General features: G+C 49.0%; 1 protein-coding gene and 1 pseudogene across 1 annotated transcript in view; both read left to right on the top strand.

Annotated features, from left to right (window-relative positions):
- Positions 1–14,190, top strand: part of yjefn3 (YjeF N-terminal domain containing 3) — a 171,904-nt gene that overhangs the window by 101,641 nt on the left and 56,073 nt on the right. The window contains exon 2 of the mRNA XM_038777926.1: positions 6,580–6,688. Within this exon, the coding sequence (XP_038633854.1) occupies positions 6,580–6,688 (109 nt within the window). The remainder of the gene's footprint in view (positions 1–6,579; positions 6,689–14,190) is intronic.
- Positions 11,110–11,865, top strand: LOC119953523 (annotated as a pseudogene).

Raw genomic sequence — 14,190 nt, 5'->3', positions numbered from 1 at the left:
TGCTGCGCTGCAGGAGGTTGAGCTAATCATATAAAAAGGAAGAAAATTGGCTTGGCAATGGATGGCAGAAGGTGATAAAAGGCAAGGATTCTTGCTGAGGTGGAGACGGGGGCGGTGACTAACAGAGCTTCACAGGGATCTATTCCTGGTGCTTAAAGTATTCAGAAAACTCACACTCACCGAGATGTGAAGAAAATCAGCTCACTGCACTGAAAACTTGGCCCGGTAACAATACTGGGGTTGGAGCGTAACACAAAACGCAACAAACACTGGCTATTAAAGACTGGAGTAGGCCAGTCTATGATTTTCTGCTTCAAATATCAACACAATTCATGTGCACTGTGCGTTGCTGTTGAAGGAAACTCACACGGTGCAGTGCGCTTTGGATGAACAGCTCATTCCTAAAGTTCTCTCCAACCCCCCCCCCCCCCACTCCTCAACTCCCAATTGGGGGTTTTCCTCACATGTCTTGGTTGTAAATTCAGTGATCGAGACCATTCATGGTTCTCAGTCAATTACTCCATTATCATCTACCAGGGAGGTTAAAGGTGAACCACATAGGCCTTGGATATTTTCTGTCCCATCATTCCTCTGTTCTAAGCAGATGCCTTCAACCATGTCAATGTGGTTTGCCAGTTGCAACTTGCAGTAACATAAAACATTCCAAAGAGCATTATCAAACAGAATCTGACACTGTGGAAGTAGATCCAGTGTCCAAAAACTTGGTCAAAGAGGTACGTTTTACGGCGGGGGGGGGGGGGGGGGGGGGTGGGGGGGGGGGTGGGGGGGGTGGGGAGGGGGGTGGTGTGGCGTGTGATACAGTGGTTAGCACTGGGACTGTGGCGCTGAGGACCCGGGTTCGAATCCCGGCCCTGGGTCACTGTCCATGTGGAGTTTGCACATTCTCCCCGTGTTTGCGTGGGTTTCACCCCCACAACCCAAAGATGTGCAGGGTAGGTGGACTGGCCATGCTAAATTGCCCCTTAATTGGAAATAAATAATTGGGTACTCTAAATTTATTTTGAAAAAGAGACAAGTTTTAGGAAGCGTCTTAAAGTCGGAGATGTAGAGAGGCAGATAGTTTTTCCACGACTAACTAGCTCAATCAGTCAAACATCCTCCCTCCTTCCCTCTTTCCCCCTTTTCAAATATTTTTTAGATCAAGAAAAATTTAAACTGTTCAAATAAGTTTCTTTTATTACATGCACTTATGGGCGGAGTACAAACAGTGTCCTGGTGATGATTTTTATAAATTCTCAAGACTCCAGGCCAATTCTACTCCTCTTTCCCGTGGCTAAGGCAATTTTCAGGTTCTGTCTTCCTCGGCATTGGAATTCTGTCCCTAATCCTCAAAAAAAACTTCCCTCAAAATCGACATCCCTGTCAGTTCTCTCAGTTGCCGTGTCCCAAACATTGGTCTCTGATTAAAGGTTCGATGCAAATATTAGTTGTTAATCATCCTCCCGAGAACATTTTCTGGTTTAAAATTCTACGCCTCTGTACTGTTATTTTTGTCTTTAGTCTTAATCAAAAAATTCAATTCTAATTGAACATTTATTAATTAAACCTTCCATCTACAACCTGCAGTCACTTACAAAGTAAGATAAAATCAGGTCTTCTCACCTATTCCAATTAAGGGGCAATTTAGTGTGACCAATCCACCTAACCTGCGCATCTTTGGGCTGTGGGGGTGAAACCCACGCAGACAGGGGGGGGGAATGTGCAAACTCCACACGGACAGTGACCCAGGGCCGGGATTCAAACCCAGGTCCTCAGCGCCGTAGGTAGCAATGCTAACCATGTGCCACCGTGCTGCCCCGCCCACGAGCTGTACTGCCCAGAAGGACAAGGGCAGCAGGAACATAGGAACACCACCATTGCCAATTCCCCTCAAAGGCCAGAAGCTCAGATTTCTGCAGCGAGTGTCGGCCCTCCTGACTCTCCAAAGAATGTCGGACATTTCTACAAAGTACAAGTCAAGAGTGTGATGGAATACACCTGGACACGTGCAGCTGTAACAACACTCGAGAAGATCCACATCTAGGACAAAACAACCCAATTGATTGACATCCCAATCCACCACCTTAAACATTCAATCCTGCCACCACTGACACACAGTGTCAGCCGTGTGTACCGTCTATAAGATGCACTGCAGCAACCCGCCCAGGCTACTTCGACAAAACTTCCAAACTCTACAACCTCTACCACCTAGAAGAACCAAGATAGTAGAGGGATGCAGTAGGCCACTTGCAGGTTCCTGTGCAAGTCACACCATCCTGACTTGGAATTATATTGCCGTCCCTTCACTGGCATTGGATCAGAATCCTGAAACTTCCTTACTAACAGCACTGTGGGTCCACCTACACCGCATGGGCTGCAGTAATATATATTTTTTAAAATTCCAATTAAGGGGCAATTTAGCGTGGCCAATCCACCTACCCTGCACATCTTTGGGTTGTGGGGGCGGGCCCACGCTGACACTGGGAGAATGTGCAAACTCCACATGGACAATGACCTTGGACCAGGATCAAATCCGAGTCCTTGGCGCTGTGAGGCAGAAGTGCTAACCACTGCGCTACTATGTCGCCCGTAATGCAGTAAATTAAGGAGGCAACTCACCAGCACCATCTCAAGTGCAATTGGGGCTGGGCAATAAGTGCTAGCCTAGCCAGTGGTAGACATCTCATGAATGAATAAATTTTTTAAAACCGTACAGCTTTTATGTTATTACCCTGACGCCAATAGATATGTGTGTTTGTCAGCTCCAGGCTCAATTGCTCATATCTCTCCCTCCTCAATTAGTGGCTGGTTTAACACACTGGGCTAAATCGCTGGCTTTTAAAGCAGACCAAAGCAGGCCAGCAGCACGGTTCGATTCCCGTACCAGCCTCCCCGTACAGGCCGCCGGAATGTGGCGGCTAGGGGCTTTTCACAGGAACTTCATTGAAGCCTACTCGTGACAATAAGCGATTTTCATTTCAATGTCTTGAACGGGCACCCCTATGTGAATTGCAGTTTGTTCAGAACACTGCTGCCCATACATCCTTCACTCTGAGTCCCACTCCCCAACTTCCCTCCTCCATTCAACAACCTCCAGTGCGCCCTGTCCCATCCCCCGCTGCATCATATTCCAAGTTCCTGGGTTGGATTTTCAGGAGGTCAGGCTCACTCTGGAGGCTGTGAAAAATAGCAGGGAGAAATCAATTCCAGGATTCCCACACTCATTTCCAGCGCTGCCGATTTTAGCTGGTGTGGGATAAGGCCGTGGGTAACACCCTGCACTCCGGTCCTGCCTGTTCCCACTGTGGGGGAGGCATCTCACACCTCCTCCAATTTTCAGACACGTGGTTCATGCTGCCTCAGAGGAGCCGTGAACCATATGGTGAACTCGAAAGGTTCATGACCTCCCCAAATCCAGCCATGCCCTCCCTATGGCCCTCTGCAAACTCCTTGCTCACTCGCCCACAACGCACTAGAAAAACACCCATTAAAAAACTTCCACTGATAGGAGCCGCTTTAAAAAAAAAGAAATTCAGTATACCCAATTCTTTTTTTTACCAATTAAGGGGCAATTTAGCGTGTTCTCCACCTACCTTCCACATCTTTGGGTTGTGGGGGGCGAAACCCACGCAAACACGGGGAGAATGTGCAAACTCCACACGGACAGTGACCCAGAGCCGGGATCGAACCTGGGACCTCGGCGCCGTGAGGCAACAGGGCTAACCCACTGCGCCACTGTGCTGCCCCTGATTGGAGCCACTTAACTGACCAATTAACATTCTTTCTGGGGAAGAAAGAAAGAATTGCATTTATTTAGCGCCTCTGGCATCCCAAAGCATTTTACAGCCAATAAAATGCCTTTCAAATGTAGTCGCTGTTGGTATGGTGAATTATAAACCTCAGTAATTCACACTGTATTGTACCACATGTATTGAGCCTGTACTCTGTACCGGATTGTGTGTAATCGCGCGGCCCTGCCCATAGGGGGAGATGAGGAGTTTGTACTGGGCTCCACACTTGGCTCCACCCATGGCACCGCCCATGGGTCCTCCCCCAGCAGGAAGTATAAAGATCAGTGCTGTGAGCCTGCTGCCAGTACATCTCAAGTTCATCTCGTCACAGGCAGGCTCTGTTGTAAGACGATTAAAACCACGGTTCACTTCTAACCACGTGTCGCGTGAATTGATGGTCTCATCAGTTGGTATGTAATGTATCATGACCAAATCATTTGTTTTTAAGTAATATTGTTGGAGATAAATATTAGCCCAGTATGTCAGACCGAACTCCCCTCCCCTGACTCAAATATTGGGATACCATCTTCTAATTTCACCGAAAAGAGTCTCACCTGAAAGGCAGCACCTGCCACAGTGCTAACCCTCCGACAGTGCAGCACTCCCTCAGTACTGACCCCCTGACAGTGCAGCACTCCCTCAGTACTGACCCTCTGACAGTGCAGCACTCCCTCAGTACTGACCCTCTGACAGTGCAGCACTCCCTCAGTACTGACCCTCTGACAGTGCAGCACTCCCTCAGTACTGACCCTATGACAGTGCGGCACCCTCAGTACTGACCCTCTGACAGTGCAGCACTCCTTCAGAACTGACCCTCTGACAGTGCAGCACTCCCTCAGCACTGACCCTCTGACAGTGCAGCACTCCCTCAGTACTGACCCTCTGACAGTGCAGCACTCCCTCAGTGCTAACCCTCCGACAGTGCAGCACTCCCTCAGTACTGACCCTCTGACAGTGCAGCACTCCCTCAGTACTGACCCTCTGACAGTGCAGCACTCGCTCAATACTGACCCTATGACAGTGCGGCACTCCCTCAGTACTGACCCTATGACAGTGCGGCACTCCCTCAGTACTGACCCTATGACAGTGCAGCACTCCCTCAGTACTGACCCTATGACAGTGCGGCACTCCCTCAGTACTGACCCTCTGACAGTGCAGCACTCCCTCAGTACTGACCCTATGACAGTGCGGCACTCCCTCAGTACTGACCCTATGACAGTGCAGCACTCCCTCAGTACTGACCCTCTGACAGTGCAGTACTCCTTCAGAACTGACCCTCTGACAGTGCAGCACTCCCTCAGTACTGACCTCTGACAGCGCAGCACTCCCTCAGTGCTGACCCTCTGACAGTGTTGCTCTCCCTCAGTACTGACCCTATGACAGTGCAGCACTCCCTCAGTACTGACCCTCTGACAGTGCAGCACTCCCTCAGTACTGACCCTATGACAGTGCGGCACTCCCTCAGTACTGACCCTCTGACAGTGCAGCACTCCCTCAGTACTGACCCTATGACAGTGCGGCACTCCCTCAGTACTGACCCTATGACAGTGCAGCACTCCCTCAGTACTGACCCTCTGACAGTGCAGTACTCCTTCAGCACTGACCCTCTGACAGTGCAGCACTCCCTCAGTACTGACCCTCTGACAGTGCAGCACTCCCTCAGTGCTAACCCTCCGACAGTGCAGCACTCCCTCAGTACTGACCCTCTGACAGTGCAGCACTCCCTCAGTACTGACCCTCTGACAGTGCAGCACTTGCTCAATACTGACCCTATGACAGTGCGGCACTCCCTCAGTACTGACCCTATGACAGTGCGGCACTCCCTCAGTACTGACCCTCTGACAGTGCAGCACTCCCTCAGTACTGACCCTATGACAGTGCAGCACTCCCTCAGTACTGACCCTATGACAGTGCGGCACTCCCTCAGTACTGACCCTCTGACAGTGCAGCACTCCCTCAGTACTGACCCTATGACAGTGCGGCACTCCCTCAGTACTGACCCTATGACAGTGCAGCACTCCCTCAGTACTGACCCTCTGACAGTGCAGGACTCCCTCAGTACTGACCCTCTGACAGTGCAGCACTCCCTCAGTACTGACCCTATGACAGTGCAGCACTCCCTCAGTACTGACCCTATGACAGTGCGGCACTCCCTCAGTACTGACCCTCTGACAGTGCAGCACTCCCTCAGTACTGACCCTATGACAGTGCGGCACTCCCTCAGTACTGACCCTATGACAGTGCGGCACTCCCTCAGTACTGACCCTCTGACAGTGCAGCACTCCCTCAGTACTGACCCTATGACAGTGCGGCACTCCCTCAGTACTGACCCTATGACAGTGCAGCACTCCCTCAGTACTGACCCTCTGACAGTGCAGTACTCCTTCAGAACTGACCCTCTGACTGTGCAGCACTCCCTCAGTACTGACCTCTGACAGCGCAGCACTCCCTCAGTGCTGACCCTCTGACAGTGTTGCTCTCCCTCAGTACTGACCCTATGACAGTGCAGCACTCCCTCAGTACTGACCCTCTGACAGTGCAGCACTCCCTCAGTACTGACCCTCTGACAGTGTTGCTCTCCCTCAGTGCTAACCCTCTGACAGTGCAGCACTCTCAGTATTGCACTGGAGTGTCAGCCTGGATTATAGGTTCATGTGTTTGGAATGAGACTTGAATCCAATCCCTTCTGACTTTGAGGTGGGAGTTCTGCGATTGCTATGGTAAGTGGATTCAGAGACCAGGAGATTATTGTGTTTTCACTGTTTCCATATCCTTGTATATTGTGCAGTAAAGAAGAGGCGAAGGCACTGGAGGAGGAACTCTATGAAGAATACAAATTTGGGCAGCAGCAGTTGATAGAGATCTCTGGGCACAGCTGTGCCATGGCAATAGCCAAGGTAGGTAATTTGCATACACCTTCTTTGATAGAAAGATAGAAAATAGGAATAGGTGGAGTCCATTCAGCCTTCGAGCCTGCTCCGATATTCATTATGATCACGATTGATCATCAAACTCAGGAACCAGTTCCTGTTGTCCCTCCATATTACAGCGAGACAGCTAGTCTCACTCTAATATGCAGTTCCCAGAGGTAACCAAGGCATCGGGATCTAACCCTTGGTGACCTTGGAGGAACACTGTTCAGCACTGGTCTCCACAAATGGGGACCAGTTGGAATGGCACGCATGGGGACTTCCCAGGGGATTGGAGGCCCCCAGGTGCTTTCCCTCTGGGTGGCACCCTGGCACTGTCCTGGTGGTGTGGGCAAGGGTACTGCCAGACTGATGGTGCCAAGCTGGCATTGTCACATGGTGGTGATTGGGATGGGGAGGTGTGAGTGGGGGGTTGGGGACCCCCTTATAGTGAGTTGGGGGATTTTTGGGGTTGCGCTGTGACCTCGAGAGTTTGGGACACCGTTTTAAAACTCTGCCACATTGGAAACATTCTTGTTGCATCTACCCTGCCTAGTCTTGTTAGAAATTTATAGGTTTCTATGAGATTCTTCCCTCATTGTTCTAAACTCCAGAGAATGTAATCCTAACTGAGTGAATCTCTCCCCACATGTCAGTCCTGCCATCCCAGGAATCAGCCTGGTAACTCTTTGCTGCACTCCCAGTAGAGCAAGAACACCCTCAGAAAAGGAAGCCAAAACTGCTCACAATATTCCAGGTATGGTGACACCAAGGCCCTGTATATATAATTGCAGCAATTGTACTCAAATCCTCTTGCTGTGAAGGCCAATATACCATTTGCCTTTTTTACCGCCTGCTGTAAATTGCATGTTCACCTACAGTGACTGGTGTACAAGGACACCTTGTCTTATTCCACATTCTCCTCTCTCAATCTATAGCTATTCAGATAATGATCTAACTTCCTGTTTTTTCTACCAAAGTAGATACCCTCACACTTATCCACATTATACAGCATTTGCCGTGCATTGTCCACTCACTCAACTTGTCCAAATCACATTGAAGGACCTCTGCATCCTCCTCACAGCTCACCCTCCCACCCAGCTTTTTGTCATCTGCACATGTGGTGATATTACATTTAGCTCCCTCATCTAAATCATTGATATATATTGTAAATGAAAATGAAAATAGCTGTGGTCCTAGCACCGATCCCTGCGGTACCCCACTAGTCACTGCTGCCATTTTGAAAGACACGTTTACACCTATTCTTTGTTTCCTGTCTCCAAACCAGTTTTCTATCCATCTCAATACACTACCCCCAATCCAAAGCACTTTAATTTTAAACGCTGGTCTCTTATGTCGTCGAAAGCCTGCTGAAAGTCCAAATAAAGCACATCCAGTGGCTCCCCCTCATCAACTCTGCTAGTTACATCCTCGAAGAATTGCGGTACATTTCTCAAGCATGATTTCCCTTTTGTTAATCCATGCTGACTCTGCCTGATCCTGCCACTGTTTTCCAAGTGCTCACTATAAAATCTTTGATAATGGACCAACATCAGGCTGACTGGTCAATATTTCTTGATTTCTCTCGACCTCCCTTTTTAAATAGTGGGGCTACATTAGCTACCTTCAAATCTGCAGGAACTGTTCCAGGGTCTATAGAATCTTGATAATGAAATGAAATGAAAATCACTTATTGTCACAAGTAGGCTTCAAATGAAGTTACTGTGAAAAGCCCCTAGTCACCACATTCCGGCGCCTGTTTGGGGGTGCTGGGACGGGAATCGAACCCGCGCTGCTGGCCTGCCTTGGTCTGCTTTCGAAGCCAGCGATTTAGCCCTGTGCTAAATCAGCCCCTAATGCATCCACTATTTCGAGGGGCACTTCCTTAACTTCACTGGGATGTAGATTATCAGGCCTTTGAGATTTCTTGACCTTTTAATCTCATCAATTTCCCAAGACCCCATTTCCTTACCAATACTGTACTCATTTCCATCAGTTCCTCCATCTCACTGAACCCTGTGCTCCCCAATATTTCTGGTATGTTTTATGTGTCCTCCTTTGTGAAGGAAGAACCAGTTGGTCAGCCATTTCTTTGTTTGCCGTTATAAATTCCCCATTGTTGACTACATTTGTCTTCACCAATCTTTTTCTCTTCACATACCTACAGAAGCTTTTACAGTCAGTTTTAATGTTCCCTGTGAGCTTACTCTCATATTTTATTTTTCCCTTCTTAATCAATGCCTTTGTCTTCATTTGCTGAATTCTAAGCTGCTCCCAATCCTCAGCTTTGCTGTTTTTTCTGGCCAATTTGTTTGCCTCATCCTTGGATCTAATACGATTGCTAACTTCTCTGGTAAGGTATGGTTTGGCCACTTTTCCTGTTTTATTTTTGCGCCAGGAAGGAAGGAACAATTGTTGCAGTTCGCTCGTGCACTCTTTGAATGTTTACCGTCGTCTATCCACCGTCATCACTTTAAAAGAAATATATTTTTATTCTCCTCCTTTTTCACAATTTTTCTCCTGAATTTACACCCAACAACAATCAATAACCAACAACAAATATCTAAAACCCCATAACAGTAACAACGATTCCATCCTCCCACCGTGCCCAGACATCAGCCTGCATGTTAACATAAACAAATGACAAAGAAAAAAAAGGAATCAGGGATTACCCATAGCCATCTTCAACATACACAGCCCCCCTCCCCCCACCCACCCTTCCTCCCCCCCCCAACTAATGTTCGATGTTATCCAGTTCTTGAAAGTGCATAATAAATAATGTCCATGACTTGTAGAACCCCTCCGAGCTTCCCCTCAGTTCGAACTTAACCTTCTCAAGGGTCAAGTATTCCAACAGGTCCCCCCGCCACGCCAGGGCACAGGGTGGAGAGGCCGCTCTCCATCCCAGCAGGATCCGCCTCCGGGCGATCAACCTGGCGAAGGCTATGATATCTGCCTCCGCACCCGTTTCCAACCCTGGCTGGTCCGACACCCCGAATATGGCCTCCCGGGGACCCAGGTCCAGCTTCACCTGCACCACCTTGGAAATGACCCTAAACACCTCCTTCCAGTTCTCCCCAAGCTTTGGACAGGAACACCGTCATCACTTTAAGCAACGTTCCCCAATCTACCATAGCCAAATTGTGTCTCGTACTACCGTAGTTTCCTTTATTTGTATTCAGGACCCGAGTCTCAGAATCAGCTATGTAACTCCCCATCTTGATGAAGAATTTTATCATATTATGGTTGCTCATCCCCAAAGGATCGCGCAAACTAGGATGCCAATTATTCCTTTCTCATTACATAATACCCAGTCTAGGATGGCCTGTTCACTAGTTAGTTTCTTAATGTATTGGTTCAGAAAACCATCCCCGATACACTCCAGGAATTCCTCCTCTACAGTATTGATATTAATTTGATTTGCCCAATCTATATGCAAATTAAAGTCACCCATAATTACAAATGCTCCTTTATCACATGTGTCTCTAATTGCCTGTTTTAATTTCCTACTATATGCAACCCCCACTAACATTTTTTGCCCCTTGATGTTTCTCAGCTTGATCCATATAGATTCCACATCGTTGGAGCTAATATCCTCCCTCACTATTGCGTTAATTTCCTCTTTAACCAGCAATATAAGCCAACTGCCTTTTCCTTTTTGTCTGTCCTTCCTAACTACTGAATACCCCTGGATGTTCAATTCCCATCCCTCGTCACCCTGCAGCTATATCTCCATAATCCCGACTATATCATACCCGTTTATATCTATTTGTATGATTAATCCATCCACTATATTGTGAATGTTCCACACATTTTTTTTTTTAGAACAGTACAGCACAGAACAGGCCCTTCGGCCCTCGATGTTGTGCCGAGCAATGATCACCCTACTCAAACCCCAAGTATCCACCCTATACCCGTAACCCAACAACCCCCCCCCCCCCCTTAACCTTACCCTTTTTTAGGACACTACGGGCAATTTAGCATGGCCAATCCACCTAACCCGCACATCTTTGGATTGTGGGAGGAAATCGGAGCACCCGGAGGAAACCCACGCACACACGGGGAGGACGTGCAGACTCCGCACAGACAGTGACCCAGCCGGGAACCGAACCTGGGACCCTGGAGCTGTGAAGCATTTATGCTAACCACCATGCTACCGTGCTGCCCAAATTAAGGCAGGGTTTTGCAAACTGCGGGTTGTGACCCGTGGGTGGATCGTGGCAGGTTGTTGGGAGGATTGTGGCATTCCCAATCGCAGAAGTTCCCAATGGCCGTGACTGGCTTTTAAGAATGCCAGCCGCAATCAGCTTTTAAGTTGAGAATGCTGTCCACGCCGAACCGGTTTCTGGTCACGTGCGGATGAATTCCTTGCTCCGGTTGCTGAGCGCGTGGCTCTTCTCTGCGGCACCATGTCTGTGGCACTGAACACCCTCAACCGCGACTCTCACGTGGAGCTGAGCCGATTCCAAGACCAGCACTTTCAGGGAAGCCAGTATGAGCAGGCCAAATTACTGAGATATAGCTGCACTCTCTGGGTAGGGAATCGGCCCTTTTACGCTACCAAGGGACAGATCTATGAATTCTTCTCAAAAAGCGGTGATGTGGGGCGGCACGTTGGCCTGTGGTTAGCACTGCTGCCTCATGGCACCGAGGACCTGGGTTCGACCCTAGCCACGGGTCACCATCCGTGTCTGCGTGGGTCTCACCTCCATAAACCAATAAGATGTGCAGGGTAGGTGGATTGGCCAACTAAATTGTCCCTTAATTTGAATTTTTTTTTAAAAAGCGGTGATGTTAAGCGAATCATCATGGGTTTTGGGTTTGGACGAAATCAAGAAAACCTAATGCGGATTCTGATTAGTGGAATATTACACACGGGGTGATGCTGAACAATGCATGAGTTTTATTAATGGAACTTGCTTAGATGATTGAATAATCCGAACAGATTGAGATACTGGCTTCAAAGAGGGAAGACACTGTGGTGAGGGAAATCCGGTGGTCAGGTACGTGATGAATATAGGAGAGATTATAACGCTGGCAGAGGTGGATCTGGAAAACTGGTCCAGATGCAGAGAATCCCAGAAACAAGACAGAAATTCGAGACTTTCACTGACTGTACTTTTGAGATAATGAAGCTAGAATCTTCACAGAAACCCTGGGATTGAAGAATGCAGCTGACACGTTAATGCCTATTGCTTGATGGTGTTCATTCTTTGAACGGCCCAATTAACTCTTTTTTTTTTCTTTTTTAATAAGTTTAGAGGACCCAATTCATTTTTTCCAATTAAGGGGCAATTTAGCGTGGCCAATCCACCTACCCTGCACATCTTTGGGTTGTGGTCTTTTCAAAAAAGAAGTGCCCAGTTTCTGAGGTGCAATCATTATTTCCAATTTTGGTTCCTTCTAAAGTTGTGATTTTTCGGCTCTGAAGACCAGGGTCCCAGGTTCGATTCCCGGCTGGGTCACTGTCTGTGTGGAGTCTGCACGTCCTCCCCGTGTGTGCGTGGGTTTCCTCCGGGTGCTCCGGTTTCCTCCCATAGTCCAAAGATGTGCGGGTTAGGTGGATTGGCCATGCTAAATTGCCCTCAGTGTCCTAAAAAATAAGGTTAATGGGGGGAGGTTGTTGGGTTACTGGTATAGGGTGGATACGTTGACTTGAGTAGGGTGATCATTGCTCGGCACAACATCGAGGGCCGAAGGGCCTGTTCTGTGCTGTACTGTTCTATGTTCAATGTTCTAAGACCCGGGTTCAAGCCCAGCCCCGGGTCACTGCCCGTGTGGAGTTTGCACATTCTCCCCATGTCTGCGTGGGTCTCACCCCCCCACAACCCAAAGATGTGCAGGGTAGGTAGATTGGCCACGCTAAATTGCCCCTTAATTAGAAAAAAAAGAACTGGGTACTCTAAATTTCTTTTTTAAAAGTTGTGATTTTTGTCACTAATGAAAACGGAATAAAAACCTGAGCAAAAGAGAATGCTGGCTTCGACTGGGTTTTAAATGTGAACAAAGCAGTCTTCCCGCCAGAAGAGGCAGCAGAGATCAGGTCATGCACCCTGTTCATCCGTTTTTTTGGTGCTAAAGTAAGGACAGAGATTCCCCCATTTTCTAGCTGCAAGCAACAGGACTGTGAAGAACTGAAGATGGATCATTTTGTTATAAGGAAGCGAGGGCCAGAGACACAAACAGGCCAAGATCTCACAACAGAATCTGCAAGAGAGCGCTGCTCAGTAGAGTCCACGGTGTAGGAGTGGTTTCAAGACCTGTGTATTGAGTCAGCTTCCACGTGGGGTTATTTCCTGTGGCTCAACTCAGTACAGAGAGGGGAAAAAAAACACATTGACAACCTGGACAAGATGGCTATTTAATCAAGCTTGTTACGTGTACAATGAGGACAGACCTGGATATCGGCCAAGACCTGTTCTGCTGAGCAAAGACCAGAACTCAGCACTTACACAATTTTCAAAAATTAATAGCCCACCCCAGATGGACACGATCCAATCCCTGAAGCTGCTACGTTTAAACTTATCCAATAGATTGCAAGCAATGTTTAAACTTCAGCCAATAGAATAGCAAGCAGCGCATCACTGATACTCATCCTGACAGCTATGCTTACGAGTAATTTGCTGTACACTCATTGTCTGTGAAAATCAGGGCAGCAAAACCAGCTTCCTGTATTGTTTCACAATGACGATTCTCCTATATTGAGGCCAAGTGTTTGCGCCATTGTGAACGCCGTCGCGTTTAACGATGGCACGAACAGGGCCCGGGCACGACCTATTGGGGGCCAGCATGGTGCTGGAGTGGTTCACGCCGCTCCAGCCTACTTATGCGGCGCCAAATGGGCGCCACGCCAACCTGTGCATGTGCAGTTGGGCCAGCTCAATCCTGCGCATGCGCAGTTGGGCTACGCCATCCTGCGCATGCGCGGGGAACTTCTTACGTGCGCCGGCCCCGACCCAACATGGGGTCGGTGTTCAGGGGCCGGCCGCGGCGGAAAGTAGGCCCGGGGGGGGAGAGGCCGGCTCGCCGATCGGTGGGCCCCGATCGCGGGCCAGAACCCTTCGGAGGCCCCCCCAGTGAAGGAGCCCCCTCCCCCACACACAGGCTGCCCCCCCCCAAGCCTTCGTGATACCCGCCGGCAGCGGCCAGGTGTGGACGGCGCCGGCGGGGCTGTCATTCTTTTCGCTGCTCCGAGCAGCCCGGCGCGATTCTCGCGGCGCTGCTTTCGGGGGGGGGTGGGGGGTGGGAGAATCGCATGCGGGAGTCAGGGCAGCGTGGCTCGATTCACGCAACGCCCTGGCGATTCTCCCACCCGGCGGAGGGGGAAGAATACCGCCCCAGAAGTGATGTCTTTCCAGACAAGTTAGCTATCCTAAATCCCATTTAAAAAAAAATAATAAATCTAGAGTACCCAATTAATATTTTCCAATTAAGGGGCAACCTACCCTGCACACCTTTGGGTTGTGGGGGTGAAACCCACGCAGATACGG

Source organism: Scyliorhinus canicula, chromosome 18 (assembly GCF_902713615.1).
Source record: "Scyliorhinus canicula chromosome 18, sScyCan1.1, whole genome shotgun sequence".
NCBI classification, from domain to species: Eukaryota; Metazoa; Chordata; class Chondrichthyes; order Carcharhiniformes; family Scyliorhinidae; genus Scyliorhinus; species Scyliorhinus canicula.
This window is presented reverse-complemented; position numbering and strand designations above follow the sequence as displayed.